This window comes from Magallana gigas, chromosome 8 (assembly GCF_963853765.1).
Source record: "Magallana gigas chromosome 8, xbMagGiga1.1, whole genome shotgun sequence".
Classification (NCBI taxonomy): Eukaryota; Metazoa; Mollusca; class Bivalvia; order Ostreida; family Ostreidae; genus Magallana; species Magallana gigas.
In genome coordinates, this window is record NC_088860.1 from 23,896,723 (window position 1) to 23,924,646 (window position 27,924).

General features: G+C 32.3%; 2 protein-coding genes and 1 long non-coding RNA gene across 3 annotated transcripts; all 3 read right to left on the reverse strand.

Moving 5' to 3' along the window:
• Positions 1–1,118: 1,118 nt before the first annotated feature.
• Positions 1,119–4,795, reverse strand: LOC105342741 (uncharacterized). The gene is made up of 5 exons (XR_010708924.1): positions 4,172–4,795; positions 3,990–4,059; positions 2,501–3,787; positions 1,940–2,003; positions 1,119–1,711 (listed from the first exon to the last, which is right to left on the reverse strand). It is a non-coding gene; the product is annotated as an uncharacterized lncRNA (long non-coding RNA).
• Positions 4,796–8,282: 3,487 nt separating this feature from the next.
• Positions 8,283–16,050, reverse strand: LOC105326168 (uncharacterized). The gene is made up of 12 exons (XM_034473003.2): positions 15,899–16,050; positions 15,063–15,183; positions 14,717–14,844; positions 14,157–14,253; positions 13,772–13,896; positions 12,454–12,547; positions 12,004–12,134; positions 11,214–11,316; positions 10,751–10,914; positions 10,169–10,286; positions 9,660–9,817; positions 8,283–9,107 (listed from the first exon to the last, which is right to left on the reverse strand). The coding sequence occupies exons 1-12, from the start codon at positions 15,948–15,950 to the stop codon at positions 8,905–8,907; spliced, it is 1,494 nt and encodes a 497-aa protein (XP_034328894.2). The 5' UTR covers positions 15,951–16,050; the 3' UTR covers positions 8,283–8,904.
• Positions 16,051–21,969: 5,919 nt separating this feature from the next.
• LOC105326164 (uncharacterized) lies at positions 21,970–25,060 on the reverse strand. Its single transcript, XM_066069075.1, has 6 exons — positions 24,940–25,060; positions 24,651–24,797; positions 23,566–23,636; positions 23,378–23,465; positions 22,861–23,048; positions 21,970–22,062 (listed from the first exon to the last, which is right to left on the reverse strand). Exons 1-6 carry the CDS (start codon positions 25,001–25,003, stop codon positions 21,970–21,972), a joined length of 651 nt encoding a protein of 216 aa, XP_065925147.1. The 5' UTR covers positions 25,004–25,060.
• Positions 25,061–27,924: the final 2,864 nt, after the last annotated feature.

Below are 27,924 nucleotides of genomic sequence, written 5' to 3' on the forward strand. Positions count from 1 at the left end.
TTATCGACAGGTGTACTGTACTGAATTGTACGCGTATTGATATTCATCGATTGGACCCCCCCCCCCCCTTTTCCACATATTGCTGGATCCGCCTCTGACACCAATTACACAGTGCTGGCGCTTAAATTGCTATTTTTTTACTCTATCAACTTTTATTGACCTTTGCAAGTCTGAATTTTAAAAAGGTATTTCATTGTCGAGAATTGAGCGATTTGATAATTTTAAAAAACCCACAAAAAACAATCATTATTAATATTGTTAATATGATTTATTTGGTGTCCTTATATCAAATATCCGTTGAGGGGGGTGGGGGGGGTCATGTTTTAACTCAATTCCATTAAAAAGTACTTTTACAACGATTTTTATTGTTTTCATGTGCAAAAATTCCAGCCGCAAAATCATTCGTAAGATCGACTAATGTCATAACTGACTGAAGTGTTCAAACCCACATTCCCTTGATGTAGCATGCATGTGATTGCACCCAAAATAGATGGAAACTGTTTTATCACGTCCATCGGGCTTTTAATTACATCGTGCCCATGTAATTTGACACATTATTATCAAATCATCTTGTAACTATATAATATAAAGGTTAACGAGCGGCTCGACCTTCGTTTCATTGTTGGTTATGAAAACGAAAGTAGAGCGGGAAATCCGCACACCGATGACCTGCATGCGCTGAAAATAAGTTTTTAAAAAATTGTGCATTTAAATAGAATTTAGGATAATGATATCAGCATGTCTTTTTAGTACTGATAATAAGTACATGTATGTATTATGTATATGAGTGCCCTGCACTGCTCTCATAATTTTGAAAACAAAATGGCTCTAATAAAGATAATATTCATTTGTTAACTTTCACTGAACGCACAGCAGCTGGATGTTTACCTGGGCGTCTTATTGATTTTCAAATGACATGAAAACTTTTTTTTAGTTTTATTCAAACGAAACGAAACTTTAAAAAAACTAAATGTGCAAAATAAGAATTGCAACTGAAATTTGACGCTAAGTCACTGCTGAGCTTTCCGAATCGATATTTGATGTGCCCGGCGTATGCTACTTTTTAATGGTTATGTTTGTTCATAGCCCATGTGCTATGTGCTAAAAGTCTACGAATATTTCATACAATTCATAGAACAATTTTATTAGAATGTTACACATGTTAAATATAATTTATAAACATGTAGATAGACGAAATACATAAAAAAAGGCGTTATTAATCATCACATCTGTGTGCTTTGAAAAGTTACAACCAATTAAATACATGTACAATATAAATGTTTTTATCGTAAAATGAAATGCTTTGTTAACCAAACAATAACCACGATTTTCATTGATTAATAACTTATTTTTCGTTATTACAATACCCATACATTAACAACATTCAGTTAGATTTTGTACACAGTGATACCGGTGCTACTGGGATATCTATATAAAAGTTCGTCATCAGAAACGTCAATATGTACGTCATAACTTCCTCTCAACAGCCGCACAGTTTCAAACAGCACTACGCTCTCGTAGCCTCCCGTCGGCAGAGGTTTCTCTAGAAGGACCCCCTGGGACAGGACGCGGGAGCTGGATTTGTCCAGTACGGAAATTTTTACGGAACATTTGGAGCTGTTGTAGTTCGTAGGAACCCGGATTATCAAGTGAAAATACACGCTGTAGAGCCCGGATGAAGGTACTGTGAAGTTGTTGATCTGTGAACCAGCTGAAATTTAAAATCTTAACAGGTCACTTAACTAAACCTTTACATAGTTTATGAAATTCTCTTGGAGGATTAAAGGAGACTGTTCACATTATCAATTTTGTAATATTTGAAACATATTAACAAAATAAATTGACAGTTTTAGAGTTATCAATGTTAAGAAGAGTTTTTAAGGCATCAAGATCGCTTTTAAGTTATAAATGGACTCATTTTTTCAATGATATAACTTACCATTTATAATCGTTCTTTCTTTAATCAATTCCTTTCTCCCTTTATCTTTTGATTGTCCTACAAGCTATAAACACACACATTTCAATCCGTATACTAATAATAACATCTTTAATAATTATCATAACTCATCAACTAAAGGCTTTCGCGGCAACAATTTAGTTTTCGCTATATTTGCGAATGCGTGTTTATACTTCTTATCGAAAAAAAAACCCTTAAAAACTCATAAAAACATGTTTAACTATTTTCCTTATATAATTTAGTAGATTACATGAAAATGTACATGAAGTAACATTATAATGTTTAGAGTTATCTATCATCAATCCAAGTTGTAAACTATTTGGTAACTACATGTACTAGTATTGCATGTACTTTCTAATTTAAGAAAGAGAATAATGGGAATAATTAAAACTTATATTTATCATATTTGCTGTAAAAATTACTTTGAACATGTAGAAAAATCTTCCTCAATACAGGGAAAAGCGCAACACTTTAAGATCCCATTTTACATTTCTTTGGTTGAAAATTTCATTCATTTTTCATTCATTCATTCATTTTACTTACCAGTTTCATCAATGTATTCAGAGACTGACTATTTGTACAGCACAATTTATTAGAAAGAAAAGAATAGCTTGCAGTTCCAAAAATTTCCTTCCCCTGGCATGGAACACACACAGAGTTATCTCCCGCCCTTTGTTCTGACGAAAGTTTTGAATGCATTGGTTTTTCATATTGGTTCCTGTGATTAGTCTTTACAATGCATAAGAGTAAAATCCCTGATATAACCACTAACACAAGAGAAATTGTCCAACATAATAATAGTAAAGATTTACGATACACTGAACATCCATGTTTAAAGCCAGTCTTTTCCGCGGAATGTATATCTATACATCCAGATTTTTCATCTTCTTTCCGTACAAAAACGTCTCTTTCTGACCATTTTACCGATTCCTCTTCACCTCCGTCCATTTTGTCTGCTTTAGTAAGAACATCCAATTACACACAACGCAATTGGAATTCGACCTATGCTACTTTCGGTTTCGGTAGTTTTTAAAATCAATCGGCTTACGATGTTACAGTTCGAATAATTGTCTATATCGTTTCTAGGAAGAAAGACGAAAATCAGATGTCCATTTGGTTTTTAATTCTCTCTACAACTCATTAAAAAGCCAATCCTCTTAGTATTCAATGACTTCTAAGTTCTCAAGTAGTTTCAAAAGCATTTCATGCGTTGGATTTCCCAGTAGTGTAATTTTATTTAAACATAATACATGCTTTTTGTACACCTCAATAACCTTTCGTTTTCCCTATTAAAGAAAGCGTCGAGCTTTAATGATTACGCATGCTTTCTTGAGTATCTCTTTCTTAAAATATCTCTTCTTCTCCTGGAGCTACAAACATGTACATTCATCTGGTTGTAAGACAAAAAGAAAAACCCTGAACAAGTCATTCCTTTTAAAATTCTTTATTAATGTGTTTTATATAGCCCTATTGTATTACAGTCTTTTAATTTATACAAAACATTTGGACGATTGACAAATAACAATAGTTCTGTGCTTCCGTTTAACCAGATATTCTCCATAAAGCTGATGCTAACATAAGTATTAGGGTCCCAATGTACGACTTCTGTCTTGCTGAAAATTGTTCTCTTGGAGCCATTGTGTACTTGCTCCAGAGTCGCGATCACAGACTCCGACTTTCCAGTAATGTCTTTCTCGGAGAAACACAAGTTTCCAAATACTGTATAATACCCGCTTTTGTTGACTCTGATTCTATTTAATGTTGATGGAAGTAATATAGAATCGGACGGGGATTTTATACTGGAAGATTTAAGAGATACCCGTTTTCTACCTGAAATGTTCAAAACAGGATGTAAAGTACAGATGAGTAATATTAATTACAGGCATAATGTAAAAGTGGGAAGTCATCAGTTTAATGCCAGAATGATTCAGTTTTACATGCATGAAATTCACGAAAGCGAAATATTGTATCTTTGTAAAATGGTTGATTGTTGCAATTACATGTAATTCAAACATGAAGTCTAAGTCATTACCTTGTGTTGCAGAAATATGATATTGCCCAAAAACTAATGTAGATTTTTTCTTTTCCCTTGCATTTAAGAGCTGAAATAATAATAAAGAGCTCCAAATTCAATCAAACTGTCAATGTTATTCATTCAAAAATCAAAGTAACATCTCTCTTAGCATCGGAAAAGCAAATTGACGACATGCTTACCAATTTTAGTAGAAGCACTGCAGACTCTGTGGAATTTTGACAACATACTTCAAAGTTCTGTTTTTGCCCTATGAGATGTTGGCAAGGTAAACAAACAGTCAACTGTTTCACAGAGTTCTCCTTTCCCGCCATTCCCTCTTCGGACACAGAAAATCCACTGTCTTTCTGATGATTTACCACCTGCTTCATCGGGAATATGACGTAGAAAACGACAAATAACGTCATGACCACGTTAAGAACAAGAGAAACTGAAAGAGCGATGGTAAATGCTGCTCCGTGCCTTCCATTGTTCTCAGTCCGTGGCGATTCTCTGATTTGAGTTGCATGTAAATCTCCATGCGGGGTTAACGTTGCGGGCTCTGGTAAGAATGTATCGTATACATCACTAGAATCAGAGCCTAGATTCAGCATAGTTTTTATTCCTTGTTTGATAAGTTCAGTTTACTCAATGTCTTACGCTAGGCACTCTAATAGTGTCTGAAACTAAAACAATTACTGTGTACGACTGACATCAAAGTTGGCACTAATTTTGTTGTTAGTATCTATATATTTTTTTTATGTAATAACCCAAGAAAATTTCCAATGATAATTCTGAAGTATTTCTGGGCTATTCACGTTTAAAGACCTAGTTCATGGTAATCCCTTCCTGTTTCTAACTTTAAATAGTATGACGAATTCGGGATTTTATCAACTTGAACTCTCGATTACTAGTAGTCGGTTCAGTAGGCCTATCGAGTAATCATTTCATTATAATTTTGTTCTCGGAAATCTCAGCTAGTACAATGAAATCAACCATAACGATTATTACATTCTTAACTGAATTTAAGATTACTAAGAAACTCCAAACAGGACACGATACAGATTAGTTCTTTGAAACACCTACTAACCCAACGAGGTCAAGATAGTCGAGCATAAAGTGCTCGCTATTTAAACCAAAAAAGAAAAACCCAAACAAACACAGGCGCGGATCCAAAACCTTTTTCAAGATAGGTGATTTCTAATGGTTGGGAAGAGGCGGGGGTATCCTTCTCGACTCTCTCCCCTTGAATAGCACATAAACACATTTAAACAGGTCGTCTTCAAAATTTTCAATAGCACATTTACATCTAGAATTGATCGTCAACCTCAGGTTTGCCTTGTTCATACATGTAGGGGTACAAGAAACCAATTGACGTCTGCTTTGAATATAATTAAAATTGTCGTAAAATGTTCTCAATTCACATGTCATCTTATATGAAATACAATTTAATCGACAATTTAAAATTGATGTATCTTAGTCTTTGGAAAGAATTTAATTTAAAAAAAAATTACCGTTTTACAGTTCATATAATCATGTTTTAACATGTAGGTGTCAAGTAGGTTTTATTTCAATGAAAATTTCAAAAATATAATTTCTAACTCAATCCATGAATGTCTATATTCGGTTTATAGTCTTAGAACCTTGTCTCGTAAATTGTTAAACTATTGTGTCCAAAACTTGAAACATTTGCTGTCTTGATGGGAAGTGAAAGATTTTATTTGTTTCTTTGTTGTGTTAAAATCTTATTATAGTACCCTTTTTCTTACTTGAACGTACCCACTAAACTAGCGCAAAGCACCATGCATTTTTAATTAAAAGGCATTCTTCGTCTTCAATTCATAGAAGGGCTTACATGAACATGTATGTTCATATAATTTATTATTCAAAAACAAGTCTATTTGACGTACACCATCCCTCTCTTGGGCATGGTAGTATTAATCAACAGTTCGATATCATGAAATGAATACACAAATTTGGTGTTCGATAAATATTTTATTTTTTATTATTCCATTCTATAAAACACTTCTAGATAATGAATACTCCACACTTTGTTATGTACAGAAATTTGTATAACAATTTACTACTAGCTTTATTACAACTTTAATGCGTTAACATTAACAATGTCAAATACATTACGACCACATCACTCTCTCCCCACCCCCTCTCCCCCCACCCCCACTCCCTAAAAAAAGAACAAATAATTTCAAATTATCTATGACAATAGAACGATGACCATGGTGGGTTTTTTTTAAAACTCGTTTTTACTTATTTAATTTGAAAACACCAAAATAGTTTGAATATTTTGTAATATCTATCATTGAGTGTAAAGAAATCTGTGTTGCGATTTCGACCCCTCGCCTCAAATGAAGAATCCCACTTAAAAAGCTGCTATGGTAATTTTGCCCAGACTTTTTAAACCCGCCATATTTGTTCATGAAGTGAAGTTCCGGTCCCGTTCGCTTTAGCAACGGATGCTGACTTGTGATGTTATGATAAACCTGGGGGATACCGGGACCGAAGATAGAAAAATCTAGAGAGAACACGGCGTACACGAAATAGAGACCCTCCTTCTGGATGGATATACGGTTATATCTGATGGGGAGGTTGGTGAAGGAGACCCCGGGGACATTGTTAGGAGACCATTGGGGAGGGGAGAGTGAGTGGTCCAAAAACAGGTGCGCTGCATCCGGGCGATTGTACCACCATGTAAGGTCTCCACCTGCAAGAAATGACAGACTGTTACAATGGCTTTCTTAGCAATACTTTATGTATCGTATTCCAACGAGTCTTATGAACTAAACAAAATTACATAAAACACATAACAACAAATTATATGCAAAGATAGAAAGAGAAGGTTAAGACATACCTTCCGTTGATCGCTGTTCTGGGATTTCTAAAACCTGTAATGATATCAAAATGATATACATGTATCTTGAACGCTTAGATATTATATATACATGTACTGAAATCGTGCATCATGATGGTATAATTCTGCTCCCTACATGCGTAAGAAATATGTGCCAAAATTATGTCAACATGCTAAAAAATCATGTCAGCAAGTAACTTACTAGTTACTTTAAGACAAGCTAAAAAAATGGTTCACAAAAGGTCATAGAATGTTAAATATCGGCAACAAATAAGTTATTTAATATGATTAATATAATCATTATAATTCATGACAAAATATTCAACTTATCAAGATTCAACTTAATGTGTATGTTGACATATATCGCATGATAATCGATTATATGGAAAATTGTTATCTATTCATATCTGGATAATGTTAAGAACGCATGTCAATATAATAATCTTTGCATCATAATATGATAAAAAAAACTTTCGTTTAGACGTGCATTAAGATCCAAAGATAAAAAAAAGTTGACGATTGTCTTTATGAGCAAAAATATATAATCATAAATTGCATATAAAAATTGTCTAACATCCAAGTAATATTGCGCGCCATACCGTATGTATCAAACTCCAGATGTCTCTGTCTCTATAACAACACAACCTGTTCCCACACTTTGATGATACAATGACGTCATACAACGTGTCCTCGGCCCTGACGTCGTCTCCAAGGTGATCACATGACACACAGATACTGTCCTTGGACAAATTGACCTCTGAGCCGAACGAATAACACCACTCACCATGAAGAGCGCCGTCATTTACCGATGTGTCATGGTTGTTTCTCCACCATAGCCTTAAACCCAAACAAACACTCAACAATATCAAGTTCAATAGCAACGAAATTATTAGCACTGTCTTCAGTTTACTCCCATTTTGTAAGTAGGAATTGCAACGTAGAGACATCGTACATGTCAACGCATAATTTCGGTTTGTTTACATTCTGAGCTTAACAGCCTTGACCTATATGTTGTAAGGAAGTTTAAATATAGTGCAACTCATTGGTTGGAATAAAATAATCATATTTAAGCAGTATGGAAATCCCCCTTACTTTCGTTTTTGACTATTCAAAGAATCTACAGAACAAATAATCTATTTATACATTGGTGCTATCACGATAAGGATATATCGATTTGTATGCAAATTTTAAAGACCATCTTATGATATGTCTTTTTACAAAATCACAGATCGATAATACATAATGATCATATAGTATTTCTGAAGTAATATATATCCATTGTCGTTCTCTAGAGTTATACTCATTTGACTCTCAGCAGATATCGTCAACAAAATGAAATAATATAACATTTATTTATATTTTATTTCAACGTCGAATCATTTAATAAGCACATCAGTATAACACATATGCAAAACATATATGATAAGTACAAATTAAGCCAGTAAGGTTTTGACTATTTTGTATAGCACGTGATAACGTAAAAGTTTTTTCATAATGTGTACTGTGATATATATTAAATATTAACATGTACATTATTCCACACAGCGAGTTGTAGATGATAAAATAAAAAGATTGCATTCCTTTCCTCCAATTATTATTATAAAATTCTATCATTAGATTACATGGATAACATCTTTCTGAATATGAATCAGACGTCTTGAACATAGTTCACAAGATTCCACCATAATTTATTTTACGAATTTGCGATTGCACTGCAGTTTTAATAATATTTATGGGCATCTACTTTTGCGCATAAATGAGAACCACAGTGTCAAGGATAGGTAAAATTTGTGGTCCGTGATACTATCAATCCAAAATTTGATTAAATAAAAGATTTTCAATGAACATTCAATTTCGTGGATCAACCCAACAACAGAAACCACGAAAATTAACATGCAACGAATATCAATGAAATCATAAAAATGAAATTTATAATATTATTATGTTTTAAACTACGAATAACAGTTTTAATCACGTTTTTAAAGCTTATATCAAAATTAGAACAGCAGTGCAACATTTTACACGCCTAATAAGTGTTTTACTTTAAATGTGTTTTTTTTTAAATCCTCAAATATAAAACGGTAGTAACAGAACAAGCACTGGCATCCAGTATCCACATCGAACATGTGTTGACTTGCTGACGTCATTCTGTGACGCAGGTGTCGGCGACTGAGAGAAGAATGACGAGGTTATGGAAGACCCGACGTCATCCGGAATCGGTCCTCCTGTTGTAGTACTTGTCGTTGATGGAGCTCTTGTAGACAGTTTAACTAAGCAATTAAAAAGTTATTAATTACTTAATTATTTGTTCAGTGTCTATAAATGCTACATCAAAATCTAAGATCAAGAGCTTGCACAAAAAACTTCATTCAGATTGATAGCACATACGAGTAATTAGGACGTACAGAAAAAGTAAATGCATTTAAATTTGATATGGCCGGGAAACTTACCAATATTTTAATAATGGATAAAAGTACATTATAATCAAGATACTTTCACCTTTTTTTTTTTTTATAATTTTCCAAAACACTATTTGACAAGAATATGTTTTAAAAATTTTGGAAACTTGAATATTAAAATACATTTTTAAAAAAACCAGTAGGATTCGATAATTTACAAATTTATAGTTACATGTATCTCTCTACAATCTTGGGAAAAAAACCTACAAAATTATGCTTGAGTATTTCGGGTTTCGATAGGAGCTACGTCACAATATGGAGGTGTTTCATAACACCTTAAAAATACCAATCACACAGCGCGTTACCAACAATTAAAATTTGATTATCTTTAAAATAATTTGGGGGGAAAGACCAATGAATTACCCGGCAAAGATCCTTCACAGGTAAATCTATGGTGAAGTGCAAGAAGGAAGTTTTCGAACGACGTGGCGATTGCAAGAGCTACCTCTACTGACTTTTCTACACAACTTCCCATTCCCGACAATATATTTCTGATGCATGAGGTTTGATTCTGTAGAGATCTGAAACATGTTGTGATCAATCCAGATAAATAAACAATTGAACAGGATATGTAAATTTACATTTACATGTAATAGGGTATAATTTATTGCTTTCCAAGAAACCATCATTCTCTGTTTATAATTGTTATTTGGAACTCTTGGTTTTTTGGGGGGTTTTGGGGGTTTTTTTTAAATAAATATTCCACGTAAATAAACGTAATAATCAAACAAAATTTTCCAAACTAATATCGAAAACTACAGAACTAGTTACTGAGATATTAAGTTGTTATAGTATTTGTCGCAATTTTTAAACCGCAGAAGAACTTTTCTGAAACAATACAATTTTGTATAAAAACATCTACATGTACTTACATACACCTTATCTGATCTGGAGCGTAGTCTTTTATTGGGTGCCTATCTGATTCACAAGAAAACAAGCCCGTGCTTGTAAACGACGTATCAAAACAGTCGGCGCCATATTGGATGATATCTAAAATCATACATAATCGTTGTCAAATTGAAAAACAATAACAGTTTCATTCTTTTTATTTATTTCTTTGATTATCAGTTTAAGCTTGTAAAACTCCTTTTTAAGCTGATTATATTGATTATTAAATCCTAACGTCACAATGATTTATTTAGATGTTAGTATTTAACACACTTGACGTTCACAAGTGAGAAAAAACTATACCTACATGAAGCACATATATTATAAGATACCATCCATCTTAAGATCTACATTACATGTACTGGATGAGTAGGTTACATATGTGTTTCAAAGTAGGTTTGACCGAAAAAGTTGCTGGCCATATTTGCTTGCTAATTTATTTCTCTACAATTATATAAATATTAGTAAATGATATATTTAAAAGTAGAGGAGACAACCGCCCCACCACCACCACCACCACAACCCTCTCTACTATACATGTATGTACGATGTACGTGATAGCGTACCCTCATAATGATCCTCACACAGTAAGGAGACATACTGGTAAAGGGTTTCCATTCTCTCAACCACCCAGGACAGTGACTCGGTACCCATGTCCTGGAGTCGCTCCTTGTTCTGGATACAACTCTCTTTGTACGGCGCCACGCATCGCATGTAAGATTTATAGTTCCTGCAATCCCAATCAGGTAAGTTTGTTTGTTTGTTTGTCTTTTTTATACAAGGGTTCTATACAAACAAGAGAGTACCTCTCGTCAATAAAAATATTTCTGATGAAATTATTTCATTAACGCAGTTATTGTCCTCTCTTGACAAACGAGCACTTCTGAGGAAATATAATTTCAAATACAAATATTTAATAAAGGCATTACATGTATTGTATTTTCCTGTATCATTTCACAGATTGTAATTTTGACAAATGGTATCATTGTAAGTAGCATGGTCCTTTACGCCATGGGGATTTATTTTCACCTGCAGACCGCCTTGGCCTGTTGAGGGGTTGGTACGGTCATCATCCAAAGATTCTCAGAGTAGTGGTCTATCGCACATTGGTGTAACATAGCAAGGTTGCATTCTACGAACATAAAACGGGTAAATCTGCAAAATTCCATGCAAATGTTAACTTTCTATATATTATGTTCTATGTACGAGCATTATGTTAAAGTTACATTTATCTTGTGTGTTTCTATCTTTAAATACGTTGATATTTTTCTAAGAATGTTCTCTTTAAAAATTGTGTTTTAACCAAAATGTGTGATTTTGGAAAAATGATTTGGATGAATTTATTTAAAGTATTGAATTGCTTAAAAAGGGCTAACACATAAAAGTAAGATATCAATATACTATGAATTTATATTTGATTTTAATATATATATCTTCATAATTCAGGCTGTTGAATACATAAGTTAAATTGAATTAATTCAAAAATCTAAACAAATTTACAAATTCTTTTTTAAGATCGTGTATTTGATGAACAGTAAATCATACATGATGCCGACTGAAAGCTCCTTGTAACAATAGATCTTCGTATTGTGGTAATCTATACCAAGCAGAGTTATCTCGTTTTAGCTGACAATTATTCTCACCCTATACAAATTTATGTGTAAACGTACTAGGCTCAAATTTTTTACCAAGCTTAACAGAACAATACCAAATATGTTGATGACTTTTAGGTTACAGTTTTTTTTGGAAGGGCGACGTTTGATTCTCTTGAATGTGGTCTAAAACAAGAAAACAACCAACCAAACATTTCCTATCAAACCTGGAACTCCATAACAGGAGTAAAGGGTCATCTGGAATTCCCACTTGGTGTCCCCCAGAGCAGAATCTGATGAGTACTGACACCTGTCTCTTTGGTCTAAGAGGCATGTCATGGTCTCGTTCAAATTCTTTCTGTAAATCAAAGTACTGAAAGTACTGAAAAGCGGTTAGCAAGTATTTGCATTAAAAGTTTATATATTGAAAAAAAATCACATTTAATTGTAAATCGTTAACATCCATTATAATTGTACGTATTTGTGTGTATGTGTTTTCAAAAATCTTGGCCAAACTCAGCAAAGGTTTGAATTGATTTATTGAAAACCTCAGCATTGAGGTTCTTGAATTCACAGAAAAGGTACAAAGGTCAAGAAGCAATCTTGAAATCTGAAATTGCTTTGCGATTCAGAAGACAGAAATAAACGTTAGGTCTTGGCGTATTATGAATACATACCCACACAGGTTTTTAAATGAACTGATGTCGTAGATATTCAATTTTCCTAATTCCATTTTATCCCAACATGATTTATATAGTGTTATATTGCAACCTACAGAGAAAATGAAGAACAATGTCCATAATGCAATTGCTGGGAAGTGAAATAAAATTCTGCTTCTAAAACACTCAAACAAATTCTGTAATGATGCTAAAATTGCTGATAAATCCAATTCTTTACTAAAGTGTAAGGATTTAACATGAGAAAAAAAGAACTCTGGATATCTTTTTTATTTAAAAAAAATACCATAAATGTTATTGAATTTATGTTTACGTTAATGTATAAGGATACATTGCTGAGAGGAACTTTGTTTAATCTAAAAATATTTGACGCTGTCTGACAATCTTTTTTTCTTCATCTCTTTATCTACACTTTTGTTACCTATACAAAATTGACATACCTCTGAGTAATGTACATGAAATATGTACGTTATACTGTACGGTATGTACCTCATAAACCCATGTGATAGTATGAGAGAACTATTTTAACAAAAGCTTGGACTTTATGTAGTTGTGTCAAACAGCAATGTGATGAAGGCCTGTCTATTTTATTTATTATATTAAAATGGCAACGACCATAGAGCTGTCTTAACATATTTCTTTAATGTATTTTGTATTCAATTTACAGGGGTTTTTTTTTTTTTGGAAGTAATATCAAATAGATATATAACGCCACGAGTGTCCCCGCAAGCTTCCATAATTTGAAATGCCATTTTTAGTTCTACATTTGTTTGCACAAATTTCTCCCTTTTTTAGATTCAAGGGACATAACTTTGCGGACTTGGACCAAACTTGAATTTAGTCTGTACGTTGTGGTAAAATACCCGTATACTAGTAATTATGCAATTATAACTTAATGTGATTAAACATCCCTTCAAAAGTAAAAGCGCTGAAACTGTTCAAAGGGGATAACCTTCAAAAATCTTCAGACCTGGAAATGATTTTATTACTACCTGCAAATTCCTATGACTTATCCATATATCAATTCAATTGAACTGGGTGTGCGCAACTGATGTTGAGATATTGAACGGAAAGTTATTGATGGTCGATTGTCGAAATTAGAGAACGGGGTAAAATTATATGCCCACGGCGATTTTTTAGCAGGAGCTTAAAAACGTGTATAGGATAACTTATAATTGCGCTTACAATCATACAGTCAAAGTACATCCAAGATCCCATTATTTATCTGTCAGATTACTAAATTTTGCGTCAAATATTTTAATTTTATTATCTAATTTTCCAGGAATTTTGAGTTGGAAACTACTTGTAATTAATTTACCAAGAAGATGAGGACAGTCTAAATGCGTCATGTACTTCCAGGAACTGAGCTCACGATGATACAGATGATAATCAGAGCAGGTATTCCGGAAACTCTCCAGACAGACTTTATACCTCTCTCGATATCTGAAACAGGAAGAACAGTCTTACATTGCTCTGAAAAATAAGGGACTTTGGGAAAAAAAATTCAATGCGCGTGTAATTTATGAGGTGAGCTTAGATTTTCTAAAGCAATTTTTTAAGAAATTGCCGCTATGGTATTATCAAACTCTTGACAAACCGTTTATTCCCGTTAGGAGGACATTAGACAAATTATAAGTGTTATCGGATTAATATTTTAAACGAATACAATTCTGTGGTTGAAAATGCTGTTATAATGGACTCACGGACAATCTCCTGCCCCATGTTTGTTTTTTTCCTCGCCGACTTTTATCTTACACTGTAACATTTTTCGCTTGTCACATCCCGGGACGGGTTGGTCTCCTAAAAAGACAGGAATTAATGAGAAAATGAAAATATTCTGTAGTGACTTAAGCTTGAAAATCTGAAAAGTTTGATTTTTTTAATCTAAATATGGAAAGCATTAACTTCGACCACCAACCAACTTTGTCTAATCATTATAAATGTAGTAAACATGTGACAGCAATGTATAACTGAGGACACTAAGGAAACTGAATGTGTTTAAACATATACCTAAATAACAACGATATAGCATTATATACATGTTACAGGTTTCAAAACTGACCATTTATCCATCATTTTTTCAGTCATGCCATAAGTGATATTTTGTTTAAAACGATATCAATCGTGATTTTAATTGTTCTAAATTATTGGTCAATTGCACATTCGGTTTTTTTTTTGCTTAACGACTAACACTACATGTAATATGATAATAATAGAATATGTTTTGATGATAAGACGCTGCAGAAATAGTTTTTTAGTATACCTGGAAATTGCCATGGACAATAGTAGACGCCGTCAAACTGGTGGCTGTACACGCGCTCCTCATAATAGCTGTCCCCACGGCAGTTCGCCTCCAGAAACTTCAAACAATTCCCCCAGTATTCGTAATAGCTTGAAAATTGTTCATCGTTATCATCAATTATCATCATCATTTATCATACGCGCGGTTTATTTATTTTTTTCAACCAAAAAAACCAAAAAACAACTAAATTTCATTGCCCAAGACCATCATATATTAACTTTTTTTTATGAATTTAACAACTTAATCGATGTCAAATATCTTAAAGCTGTTGCAAAGGTTAAAAAGGGGCTTATATTGCATTGCTTACTTGCATGGGTCCAATGATCGTTCATAATGGATTCCAGGCTTTCCCCATTCACACGCCATCACCACAGAGGAGTTACAGGCCGTAGGCGGCGTCGTGGACAGACCTTCAGACATTGCTAGCCCTGATCCAAATCAAAATATCAGACGTATCAATTGTAAAAGGGAGAAAAAATTGCTACAGTCTTATTAGACTATTTTTACCTGACAAATGCACTTTTCTGTCATAAAAAGTTACCTTAATAATATTGTTATAAGTTGTTTAATTCATAATTTTCATTCCTTCGAAAATCACTTTCAATTTTTTAAAGAATTGCAGTGGACAAATATTTACTACCATGATTACTTTACTTCAAATTTACTACAAATGATTCTTCATCGATCCATAAGATAATGCATTGGTGTATCGAGCCACCTTAATTAACCGGTTTATTGTATTTGTCTTTATTATCTCCAATCAGTGGAGAGTCGGTGTCAAAGTGATTTTTGGTAGTTAAAGGTGCCTAAAAAGTTTATCAATTAAGCTACATGAATGTATTATATTTTAAAGACTTTTGTTTGTTTCCCGTTTAATATAGTATACGATGCACCTTGTTATTTTCATAACATTTGTTGATTTTTTACAAGAGAAGCAAATGCCCGTGCTACCTGGTACCAAATAAAGGACATTAGTCTGAGCAAAACTAGATTTTAGATTCGAGTACATCACTTGACCTCTTTTTAAAAATTCAACTTATTTATTAGCTTAAAGTATGATAAATATATCATTTTTCCAGTGCTCCAAATTATTTTTTCTTGAAAAGCAAACTTAGAGATGCATCTTTCCTGAAGTAACCATACCTGTAGATGAAGCACACAGCAAAAAGATCAGAATCTGTTCAGCGTCGGTCATCTTTTCCGGTCTTCCATTAGTGGCATGAATTCCGACGTCTACATAGCACTTCGGTACCACGCAGGGTAGGGGGATTAAGGGACGGAAAGATTTAACTACCCTAGACGATGCGCTGGGTCATTAACTACAGGTAAAAACCCACCTTGTTACATTGACCATCGGCCAACCATGAAATACTTGTATATTATTATCCTTCATTTCAGATTCGTTATGCCACGAGCTGCTCAAGGTATTAATCGTTGAACTTATTTTCATCGACCAGATTTTAAATTGGTTTTTTTTCCTGTTTCTGTACTAATACAGAAAAATATATCATACAAAGTTATATGTATGCTAGGATAATAATTTTTTTTTATTTATTTGAAATATATAGTCTCATAACTGCAGCGGTGTGTGCATACAAATTGAGTAACGCGCGTTAGTGCGTTATGAAAATTTGTAGTCTCAAACCGGAAGGCACGCGTAGAACACATGAATTGAGTCTACGCGTAAGAAAATAGTGCATAAAGTTTTCATGCATTTCAGTAAATATGTATTATAAAAACACGCATTAAATCTGTTTAAGTCCTCTGTGTATAAACAAAATTCTATTTAGAAATTAAACAAATAGTTTCATAGATCAAAATATTCTTGCTCTGGTTCAAATGTGGAATGAGTTATGTAACTGAATGTACAGCGCCGTTGACAATTAAGTTTGTGTACGAGCTCATTAATCAATAGAAGAGGTTGATTGTGGAATCGAAATTAAAGTTCCCAAACGCAATGTGCCATTTTTGAAAAGTTGTGAATTTTATTTTGACAATCTTTCACCTTAATACTACCAACCTTCATGCGCAAGCCGAGTTTAAAATCGGGACGGGTTATACACAGATATTTTACAAATTAAATAGTTGTTTCATTGGCTTCCAGTCTACTTGCGGTATGACTGCTGTTCGTCTCTAAAGGAATTTTGTACAAAGAAAGTGAAAACAAGTCTGAATTTGCCTTCTCGTTCGTTGGCACTTTAGTTGATTAAACTGAATTTAAATTTCAAACAATGCATTGTAAGCAAAATCTATAATAGATTATACATTTTGGAAGACTCATACGTCATATAATATGTACAATCTTATCGATTGAAGATCCAAGTTAAATGTTATAATGTTCATGTTTTCTGGCTTAGTTGGAATCGGGCTTGGGGTGAATTACATTGTAAAATAATGCATTACATTACCATTACTTTATGAATTAGGGCATTAAATTACCATTGCTAAATTTAATAAAAGTAATGCATTACATTACTATTACATGAGTAAAGTAATGCATTACCATTACTTTGTGAAAAGTCAATAAGTTTTAAAAAAGTAATTTAAAAACTAAATAAAGAGTTTTTGTAAATATTTCATAAATAAAACATGCATAAAATATTTACAGGTTCATGTTTACTATCAAGTTCAAATTTAATGATTTAAACAAGAGTGCTGTTGCAGTTGTAGTTCTCAAATAAGGTTGGTCCCGTGATATTTACACGCTAATGGCGGAGTTGACAATCTCTGTTATTTATGTCTCTGTTTTTCGGAGTATGATTTTTAATGAAAGGAACAGTTGTATCGTAATTCGTGTAGGTAATGCACGAGTTTACACAAAAAAGTAGTAAGTGGCGAACGGATTTATTTTTACCTATTAATTTTGCATGAATCGCAAATGAAGAAAATCGTGTCAGATAAGTCGGTGGATTTTCCCTTGGATCACAAAATTGAATAAATCTAATGATTAAAATTATCTGCTTTGATATAGTTGTTTGATATTCCCGGTTAGTAGTAATTTTTTTAAATTTTCCTTGGGGTCTTATTTTACATAATATACCGTTGTGTCAATTTTCTACAATTATGAAGGCCGGGACTGTGTAAAAGTTAGACAAAGTATCAGACAATTGCAAAAAAGCCGAATTAACATAGATTGTAACAATTAATTCAAACTCATGAAATCCAGGACAATTACAAATTCAAACTTTCAAGACCCCGTCTTTCAGTACTCTCAGTACTTTGATTTTAATATCGACGTAAATGTTTATCTATTTTATATATTTGACTTCAAAACTTCAGTAAGATTACTTTAATTTCATTCACATAGGACCTTGTAATTAAAAAGGGAATAACCTTGTTACTGAGAAATCTATACTACTATATTAAAATAATAGACTCGAATTCTTGAGCTTTAATACCGATAAATCGGAACAGTACTGTCTTTTGTTTTATATATTTTAAACATCATTGATACTTGAAGATTACCAATTTGCTTTTTATTTTTTCTCAATCAAGCTTCGTTAATTAATAATCAACGAAAATTCCTCAAAAAATTCCGGAAATCATCTGAATTTTTTGGATTTTACAATCTTGCGCATACGCATTACATTCACACTAAACCACGGGAGGCTCTTTAATTTATGTTTCCACAGTATCACATTTGCATGGATAAACTTTGAAACGATAAAACAAATGCGTGTTAATTTTTATTGGAAATTTTTTCTGTCCATCTGTTCATCAAAGAAAATACGGGAGATAACTCTAACACAGTTTTCTACAAAAAAGGAATCTCGAGAGTTTCAAATATCAACATGGCGTGTAAAAAACGTTGTTGAAATATGTTGAATTCTGCAATTATAGAATGAAACTTTTCGAACAATTTAACTGTTATTTTAATGCAACTTTATTAATTTTCTCCAGAGACATAAATAAAATGTTATTTATGTCTCTGTTTTCTCCAAAATCGTTTTGGGGCGATTCTGCAATTTTCTGTTACATTACGGGTATATGGGAGGCATTTTAAATGTAGTGAAGGCCTTTTCCGAGACACACTTAGATTATTCCAACTCAGCAGAGTGTAGTGAAATTAATAGCATTATTGTAGGCTTGAAGTTTGGTTATGCAAATGTCAACAATATACGGTGCAGGCTTGGGGTAATGCTAAATGTAATGTTAATGCATTGCAATGCATTACATGTTTTCAAAGTAATGCTAGTAATGTGTAATGCCACAAAATTAGCATTACAAGTAATGGTAATGTAATTCATTTCTTTCCCAAATCTAGTGTAATGCTGGCATTACATGGCATTACTTTGCATTACTATGCTTATTTATCATGCATGTTCACTTTAAAAAATGTAATAAATAAATGAATAGCTGAAATTAAATTTGATTAACTTTATTATAAAGAAGAAAGAAAGAATTCTTGAAATAAAAATGTTTTAGTTGTATTAAAAAAGATTTATAAAATTTCATTTTTAAATTGTTCATATTACTAGATATAACAACACAGTTTCATAACATTTTAAGAGTGTTGTTTTTAAGAGTTTTAAATCATTTAAACAATTGCAATTTACTTCAATTAGTTTGCACTTCAATAAAGATGTGTCAACAACACACTTTGCCCCCAGGATAACCTAAGTATCAAAACAATCTATTGTTATAAGAAGTGCTAAACACCCTAAACCCCTTCCCTATGCCATGTCCCAAAAGAATAGGGGACAGACATGCACCTTTAAGGGCAAAATGAATGCACTGTCCATCCATGATGAAAATCAAAATCACTTCCAATATTATAACCCATTTGAAAATAATTCTCTCTCTCTCTCTCTCTCTCTCTCTCTCTCTCTCTCTCTCTCTCTCTCTCTCTCTGTTATACATGTATATTAAGTGCATTAGTTTGGACTGATAGATATAGAAAATACAAGATTCATGTATTTTTTTCTATTTTTTCACTTAATATATCCTAAGATAAAGATTGTCAAACAATCTTTCAGTCCCAGCTTCCACTGCACCTGTAGAACGTTTATTTATAGTATAGCTGGGAAGATTTTCAAAGTAATAGGATGCAGTTAAAAGATGAAACCTTTGAAACTTTGATCGTAAAGTGCAACAGAAATCTTTTGTCTTTTATAAAAAGTGTCGTCAGCATAAAGAAATCCGATTATAATATATATTAAGATATATAACTGGGAAAAACCCTCTGTCTATAAATTAATACAATTAAGTGTCCAAAATTATAAAGATTTGTGTTATCTGGGGAAATATCTCTATTTAGCTTTTTAATACCCGCAACATTATTCCATAAATTGTTTTCTGTTATGCACGAATTCTGTGTCTCTATATCATATCTGACATTGTATCATGCCAAATGTCTGGAAATATCTTTTTACTTAATATGTAATATGTTGTTCATAATGCCACAAGATCATTATATTGAGAAAATAAAGAATGACTCTTGTATATATAGTCATTGAATTTGAACCTGATACTGAACATGAACCTGTAGATATGTTAAAGAGTGTTTTACATTTGAAACATTTGCAAAAACTCTTTATTAGCTTTACTTTTTTAAAACAAAGTAATGGTAATGGTAATGCATTACTTTACTCATGTAATGGTAATGTAATGCATTACTTCAAGAAAATCAAGTAATGGTAATGGTAATTTAATGCCCAAATTCATAAAGTAATGGTGATGTAATGCATTACTTTACAATGTAATTCGCCCCAAGCCTGATACGGTGTTTCGATGTATCTATTTTGTAAATCCCCGATATCATATGCAATGTCAACCCGTGCGTGCACGGGTCAAAGTCTAGTACATGTACTAAGTAATTATTATTGATCATTTTTTAAACTGCATCTCAATGTAAAATTGATCCACATTTTCATGAAATGGAGAATGGAATTTCTGTATATAATTTTAAACTATTATCTTCAAATAACCTTTTGTCACAGCAATTTAAAAGGTGCTGAATAAGTTTGATTAAAGCTTACATTTTTATTTATACTTAAAAAAATCGATCAATTTTGTTATTTTGATCGATGATAGGAACAGTGATACAATGCTTAGGGTTTTGTTTTCCAGTTTCAGAGATGATAATGATGTTTTCCTCGCTTGATAACACTCAATTTGATATGTCTGTATCAATTTTTCTCCGAATCATATACATGTAATAAAACATTTATCGCTGTTTTCTGTCAATACAGTAATTATTATATTATATCGAGGTGTTACATAGTAATCTTAAACCAAAAATTCTTATTTCTATCATTCCAGTAAGCGGCGTTAATGTAGTGTGTTATAATAAATAACCCAATTACAATTATAAGTTATTCCATATACTTGTTTGAAAAATGGTTTTGTTTAAGAAATTTAAAATATATAAATGAGATTGATCGGATGTTCTATTATAATATTATTTAAAAGAAGACATATTCAGGAAAGCGCGACGTTTATTATTTTTCTTACTTTAATGAATTTATGTAAAAGTTTCCTTATATCATCTAAAATATGTCAATTCGAGTAATCAGATTTATAATTATCAAATTATTATCCAAATTAACTTAAACTTTTACTCATATTTTAATATCCTAAGCAAGCCAGTGACCTCGACCTATGGAAGTTTTTTTAAAACGATAAATTGATTTACAAAAAAAAGTGGGCCGAATTGATAAAGAGTAAGATTTTTTTAAAATAATTCAAAACTGAATACATCGTAAGTAAAAGCAAATGGCTGTATATTTGCATTTAAAATGAAGAGAAACGCTTTGTACATCAAGCGCTTTGAGCGCTTTGTTTTGCCACTTGAATGTTTGGGTAAACATCCTATTTTGATATATAAGTCATTGTTCGGACCTATTACATCTGTTTAAAATTTTCCTTTGTTGCTGCAAGCCTAATGTTAGACGATTTGAATGAAGAATATAGATTTGTTCCAATTAAAATGGAAACGACTGGATTGATTATGAATAATAGGGATTTTTCGCACTTGACCTCAGCATCAATTAAAACAAGCACATTTTCGTCATTATTATGTCCAACAATTAAATTCACTTATTTCACAATACGAAAATATACGTACATATAGTATACCCCATTATACTAAACATGAAAAGTGTACATGTATCTTGTATCCCAATCTTACTAAATTTGATTATCAAAGGGCCGGGACAGCCGGAAAAAACACCAGATCAATATTTGTTTCATGGAATTAACAATATTTTTTTTAATTAGAAATTAACTAGAGAACATGCTAATTCCACTATCAGGACGTCATCAATGTCCAGATAACCAGAGGAAGGTGTTGTGTTTCCTTCCAATGTCTATAAAAGAAACAAAAATAACGTTATGAACACCTACTACTAAATATAAATCTATACACTGTACACACTTATGAGTTTAAAACTTCAAAATTTTTATCACTAAGTTTTTCATGAGCATACAGACAATGAGTATAAAATGAGAATAAATAAATGCTAAAATGATCCAATTTTTTTTTTCAAAGCGTGACTGGAGGGATCAGATTAAGGTTAAAACTGAGATATTTAATAGACATGAAAACATATAACGTACAAAAATATCTCATTCTATAAAATGCGCGATAGAATTTGTGAAAACTGCATGTGTTAAGCTAAAAAATGAACGCTTTTATAAACGGTGAAATCAGAAAACGGCCTTTTTTAAAATTAAATTTGAATTAGGAAAACAAAAATAGGGAAAGGTTAATGTTTTACAATGTATAGTATAGTCGCGGCACGGCTTGTGAAATTTATATGAAATAAATATGTAAGTTCATTTGTGAAGAAAGGTTTTTCTGATTAAAAAAAATTGCAGAGACAAGGGCTATGATGGTTGGTATGACCGTTAATGGAATTATAAAAAAAAATTCATTAAAATTTTTCAGAAACATTTTTTGAAAATAAATTTTTAAGGTATTTTTGATATATTATTTTCTTAATTTAAAATTAAAGGTAGACATCATCATCCAGGTAAATGACGTTTCAAATATTTTTATTGAAAAGAGAGACATTTTATTGAACTGTACTAGCCATTAGCAACTTCTATATACTAGTAAGTAAAGTTTAAAAATTGATTAATTTCATAGAGTTTGAACAACTCACCAGGACAACGTTTCCCAGATACTGGATTCCTAATAAATCAATCTTTACTTGTTTCCACGTATTGTTGACAGATACGTCCTGCACGGACTCCCACAAAGGACGACGAATACCGGAAGTTGTATAGAAGAATTTTAAAGTGGACCCCGTTTTTTCTCGTCTGTAGAAGAAACTGGCGCAAGCTGATTTACCTGCAAAAACATGTCAAAATACTTAATGGTTAGACGTTACAACCACATGATACCATACACAATCTCACAGCATTGTGTTGATAATTTATTTGATTTTTCTTTATACTGAACTTAAACTTAGGGCAACACTTTATAACCATTTATTAGTTTTTGTTAACTCTCCAAATTTTTCTCGATTATACATGCAAAACAAACAAAGAATCATTTTCTCATATCATCTTAAATGCGTTTTTTTTTTTATCGTTTTGTATTGTAGATTGATTGTTTAAACGTTATCATAAAATGATTACAATCAAGATATCTTGATTTAATTAAGAAAAAAGTTTTACCAGTTTCGAGCAAAAAATTTGTTGCAAGTTGGAATGTTTCGTTAGATTTAATATGCCCAATGCCAGCTTCACCGTTTTCTCCAAGCTCCTAAAAAGTATGACCATTATCTAAATATAGACACATCCTACGATTTACAAAATTAATTTTTAAATAAATAACGAGATTTAAATAACAAAAAAGATCATACGGGCCACTGTCGTAGGTTTCCTGATACTGTCATATCACTCCGTTCTCCAAAATCGTGTCGAATTGCAGGCACTGAAACGAACCAAATCCTAATCTTATTACTGTTGATATTTCTAAACTTTTCAAATTTGCATTTTAAACCTAACACAAAGCTCTTGCAATTTTGTTTTTTAAAATCTTTAAAGTTTTTTTCTTCAGTAAAAGTGTATATTTTTGGATAGTTTTGGCCTAGATATCCTTCAGGACCGACCTGCCCATACGTAAATCTTGGGTATTTTGATATGTTTTGTTCTAAGGAATGAATTTAAATATAATTTTCTTAGGGGCACCCTGGCCCTGGGTTCAAATTCTGCAAAAAAACGACAAAAATTTCGGAAACTAGTTACTACTGATATATATTTACGTGTAATGTTTTAAGTCCTGGTTAGCTCAGAAGGTTAAAGTGCTGTCTATATCGCATATATTATTTTTGTCACGTGATTCGATTCCATCTGTTGGCACACATTTTCTTTTTTAAATTAAACGGTTTTTAAAACCACCGTTTTATTTTTTAAGGAGAATTGTACATTTTGTATATTAAACTTCGATCTTCTTATAGTGTTAACTCTTCCTGGTATTTCTGATGGAAAAACTTAGGCGATGTGCTTTATTTGTTGCAAAGAGTTTGCGACCTTTGAAATCGCGTCACGCAAGACTTTCGATAGTTGCTTAGTCCTTGGTTGTAAATAACCGCATATGAAGAACATGTATCGTATTATGAAATTTAAACTAAAAACAAAATTTAAAAAAAATCATAACTCATACTGCTCTGACGACAACTGTGAAACTTTTTCAATCACTATTCATTTTGAGATCTAGAACCAAATAGTTTACTGTAAATAGCCTAGAATCAAGAAGTGGGACGGAAATCGATATGCTTTTTGTAAAAACAGAAACCAATACCAACCCTAGAGGTCTCTTCTTTTGTGATATACAAGTGTTTCTTTGAATATTACTCCACATCGGTAGTGAAGGGATTAATATTGTATAAAATCGTCATGACCATTGAACCCTTTTCACAGAGTGTAATCATAAAATTTTACTGACCGTTTGTAGGATTTTCGCATACATCTCCGGACCATTCCACAGGGCATATGCAGGAAGTCACCGGACTGGCAAGGGCACCGCTGTGTAGCTCACACTTGCCTCCGTTTAAACAAGGATTGCTATGGCAGACATCGGTTTGGTCATTCACTGGATGAAACAATTATACAATAAACGTTGACAATATACATATCTAACTGTTTGCAAATGAGAAAACGTAACATCATAGTAATTCCTAAGGAATACATTAGTTTTCTCACTTATTTATTAAAAATAATGTTTTTTTTCTTACCTGCAAAAGCATCTACGTTTTGGACCAAAAATGACAAACATATAAATGCTAAGGTACTCATCATCTTGACTTGCTTTCTTTCAATGCAAAAAACCTGCAGTGATTGTCAAAGAAAATACATCTTTATAAAGGATTTTGCTACCCACATCTTTGAGTCTATTTCATTTTGTCGATGAGATTTCAATTTAGATTATGTTTAAATTTGTATTATCTTAAGTTATCTGATTTTTTTCTGTGATCAGTTGTACGCTGTAACGCACAATCAATGCTTATTTATTTCTGTTTGAGATAAAAATGAACTTTAATCAAAAGGTAAAACTCCTTACATTTTTATAATTAGTGTATTAGTTTTCTTTTCTCAAAAGTGCAAATATTACTAAAAGCATTAGAATGTAGTGTAATGTCGTTTTAGAGTTTTTTAATTGTTACTATCACCTTCCAGAATAATATTCAGTATCTAAATTTTTTCATTAGTATTTTATTCCACATTTAAAGAAACTTACATTATTTCATATAAAAAAACGAAAAATTACAGACTTTCATAAATAAATGTGTTGCAAATACTAAGCATATTTTTCTTTCAGCAACAATGAGAGCTGTGACTGGGTACAGTTATAAAGACTTACAATACTGTGCCAGAAAATTAGTTAAAGCCAAGGTGATAATTTTGCACCTGTTTAAGATGCAGTTTCGTAATAATCCATATTTACCAAATGATAGACCATTGTCTAGAGAGAACATGTATATAACCACATTTTTTAGTGTGTCTTACCAGACAGGTGAGATATGAGGGCTGTTAGAAAAGTTCGCGTACAAAGTCATTTACGGCAAATTTACTGTGTACTTTGTAGGATGGCGTATGTTTTATTAAATGACTGCCAATTGAAAAGGTATGGAAAAAATCATAGGAATTTGAATGTTTTTGAAAAAGATACAGCGACTATTACTTTGCATGAATTAGATTTACGGAGCACCTTTTTATATTTCCACGACGTCAGATGACGTCAAACAACTGAAAGTCAAACCTGTTACTCTTTTTCAAAGTGAACACCTTTCAGTTCCACACACTTTTAAAGTCATTTAACCCATTTATAAAATGCACGTTCATATCATTATTTGTCAAGTTTTATAAAATGTCTTTTGTGGCATATCGAGATCATTTAGGTCCGATAGTCTCTGTTCACGCAGTTTCGACTATAGATTTAAGGAAAAAAGCGAAATCCATTGATGCATGATATGGGTTGTTAGGGGGGGGGGTTGGTCTGTTGCAAGAGCTCAAATTATCAGTTCTTCCATCTTAAACGTCTTTGATTTTAAGTGTAAACATTTGTTCTAAAAAACAAATGGCAGCATCTAAGAACCCTTGGTCTCCATCGGAGATTTTCCTGTGTGCACTTAATTTTAAATGAAGGTCTGGTGCTCCAAGATGTCCATTGACGTCAACGTTTTGGACTCATTTTTCGAGCGTTGTTCGTCCAAATTCGGCGATAAAACGGTCAAAGATTCTTTTTTAAATAGAAACATTCACAATATGGCCTTCATAAGCCATTGTGATATCATATGAAATATCGTTCATTTTTATGCGCTTAAACGGTACATTTACTTAATAAGGCCAAATGCGTACAAAATTTAAAAATCTGACATGCTCCGTGAAGCATATCTTATCAAAATAATTATGCTGTATATTTTTTATGGTGCATTCAAAACATACAAATCTTTACATATTTCTCAGAAAATACGTCAAATTTTAATATGAAAAGTTTCGTTGTTATAATGCGAATGGTCTGCTCACAATCGAAATTGTCCGCGAATTTTTCTAACAACCCTCGTATTTACCTTCAAATATTAATATCCAATAAGGAAATAGCAATTCCCATAGAAAATCATTTTCCATGAAGAAAATATGGATTTTTTTCTTAAATTCTATAGGAAATATATTAACCTTAAACTTATTAAATTTATTGAAAATAGATTTTTGTTATTTCCTTCTGCAACTTCTTTAAAAGTAAAGTAAAGCAGTTCATATGCTACAGATATCTAACAGTTTATCAAAAATTTGTGTAATTTTCCTTAATATTCTATTAATGATTATTTGATGTTCAACTTGCTCTTAGCGATTGATTGTAAAATAAGATGTATTTTATACAGATAGAATTGTCATGTAGATCCTGAGAAGTACATTTAAGTTCACCACAAAGATTCACTAAATGAAATTAAAAGTTTTTCTAAAGGTATATCATGTAAAAGTGTAAAAGCTTTTGTCATTTTCTGCCTTGAGAACTCGATAATAAACTATAAAGGATAAAATCCATAAGCAATCAATAAAGCTGTTAAGATAAATATATAAATAACGTACTTTGTTTTATTTTCTTAAAAATGGTACGTCAAAGGACTAATCAAAAGTAAGAAATGTTGAGTTAGAAAAGAGCCGCTGTATTTATCTTCCAGCTGTTGTTTTACCCTAGGCCTACATTTTAGCCATTTTTTTAAAAATAACCTTCCAAGTTTTCATTGAGTGTTACTGTTTGTCTATCCGTGTGAGATGACTTTTATGGATATTCCATATTATACTTGAACACTGGAGAAGAATTCAATATTAAGCTTTATTCTCCCAATCCTGTCACTTCCTCTGAGCTAAAACTAAATTATTTATTTTACAACCATTGGTCAAGTAATAACAACTTTATATCAATATCTCTCGTCGGCACGGATGTAAGCGCGACGGGAGTCATTGTTGTGGAAGGAAGTAAGAGAGCCCGGAAAAAGCCCACGTGCCCAAGCGAGCGACCATCATTTTCTCAGTAAAATGGCAAATTTCTTCATAGTTTTTGGCCTAGATATCCTTCAGGATTGGTCAACCCCTAATATAAATCTTAAGATATTTTGATAGGTTTTGTTCTAAAGAATAAATCAAGATAGAATTTTCTTAAGGGCACCCGGACCTTAGGTCTATTTTATAAAAAAAAAACGACAAAAATTTCGGAA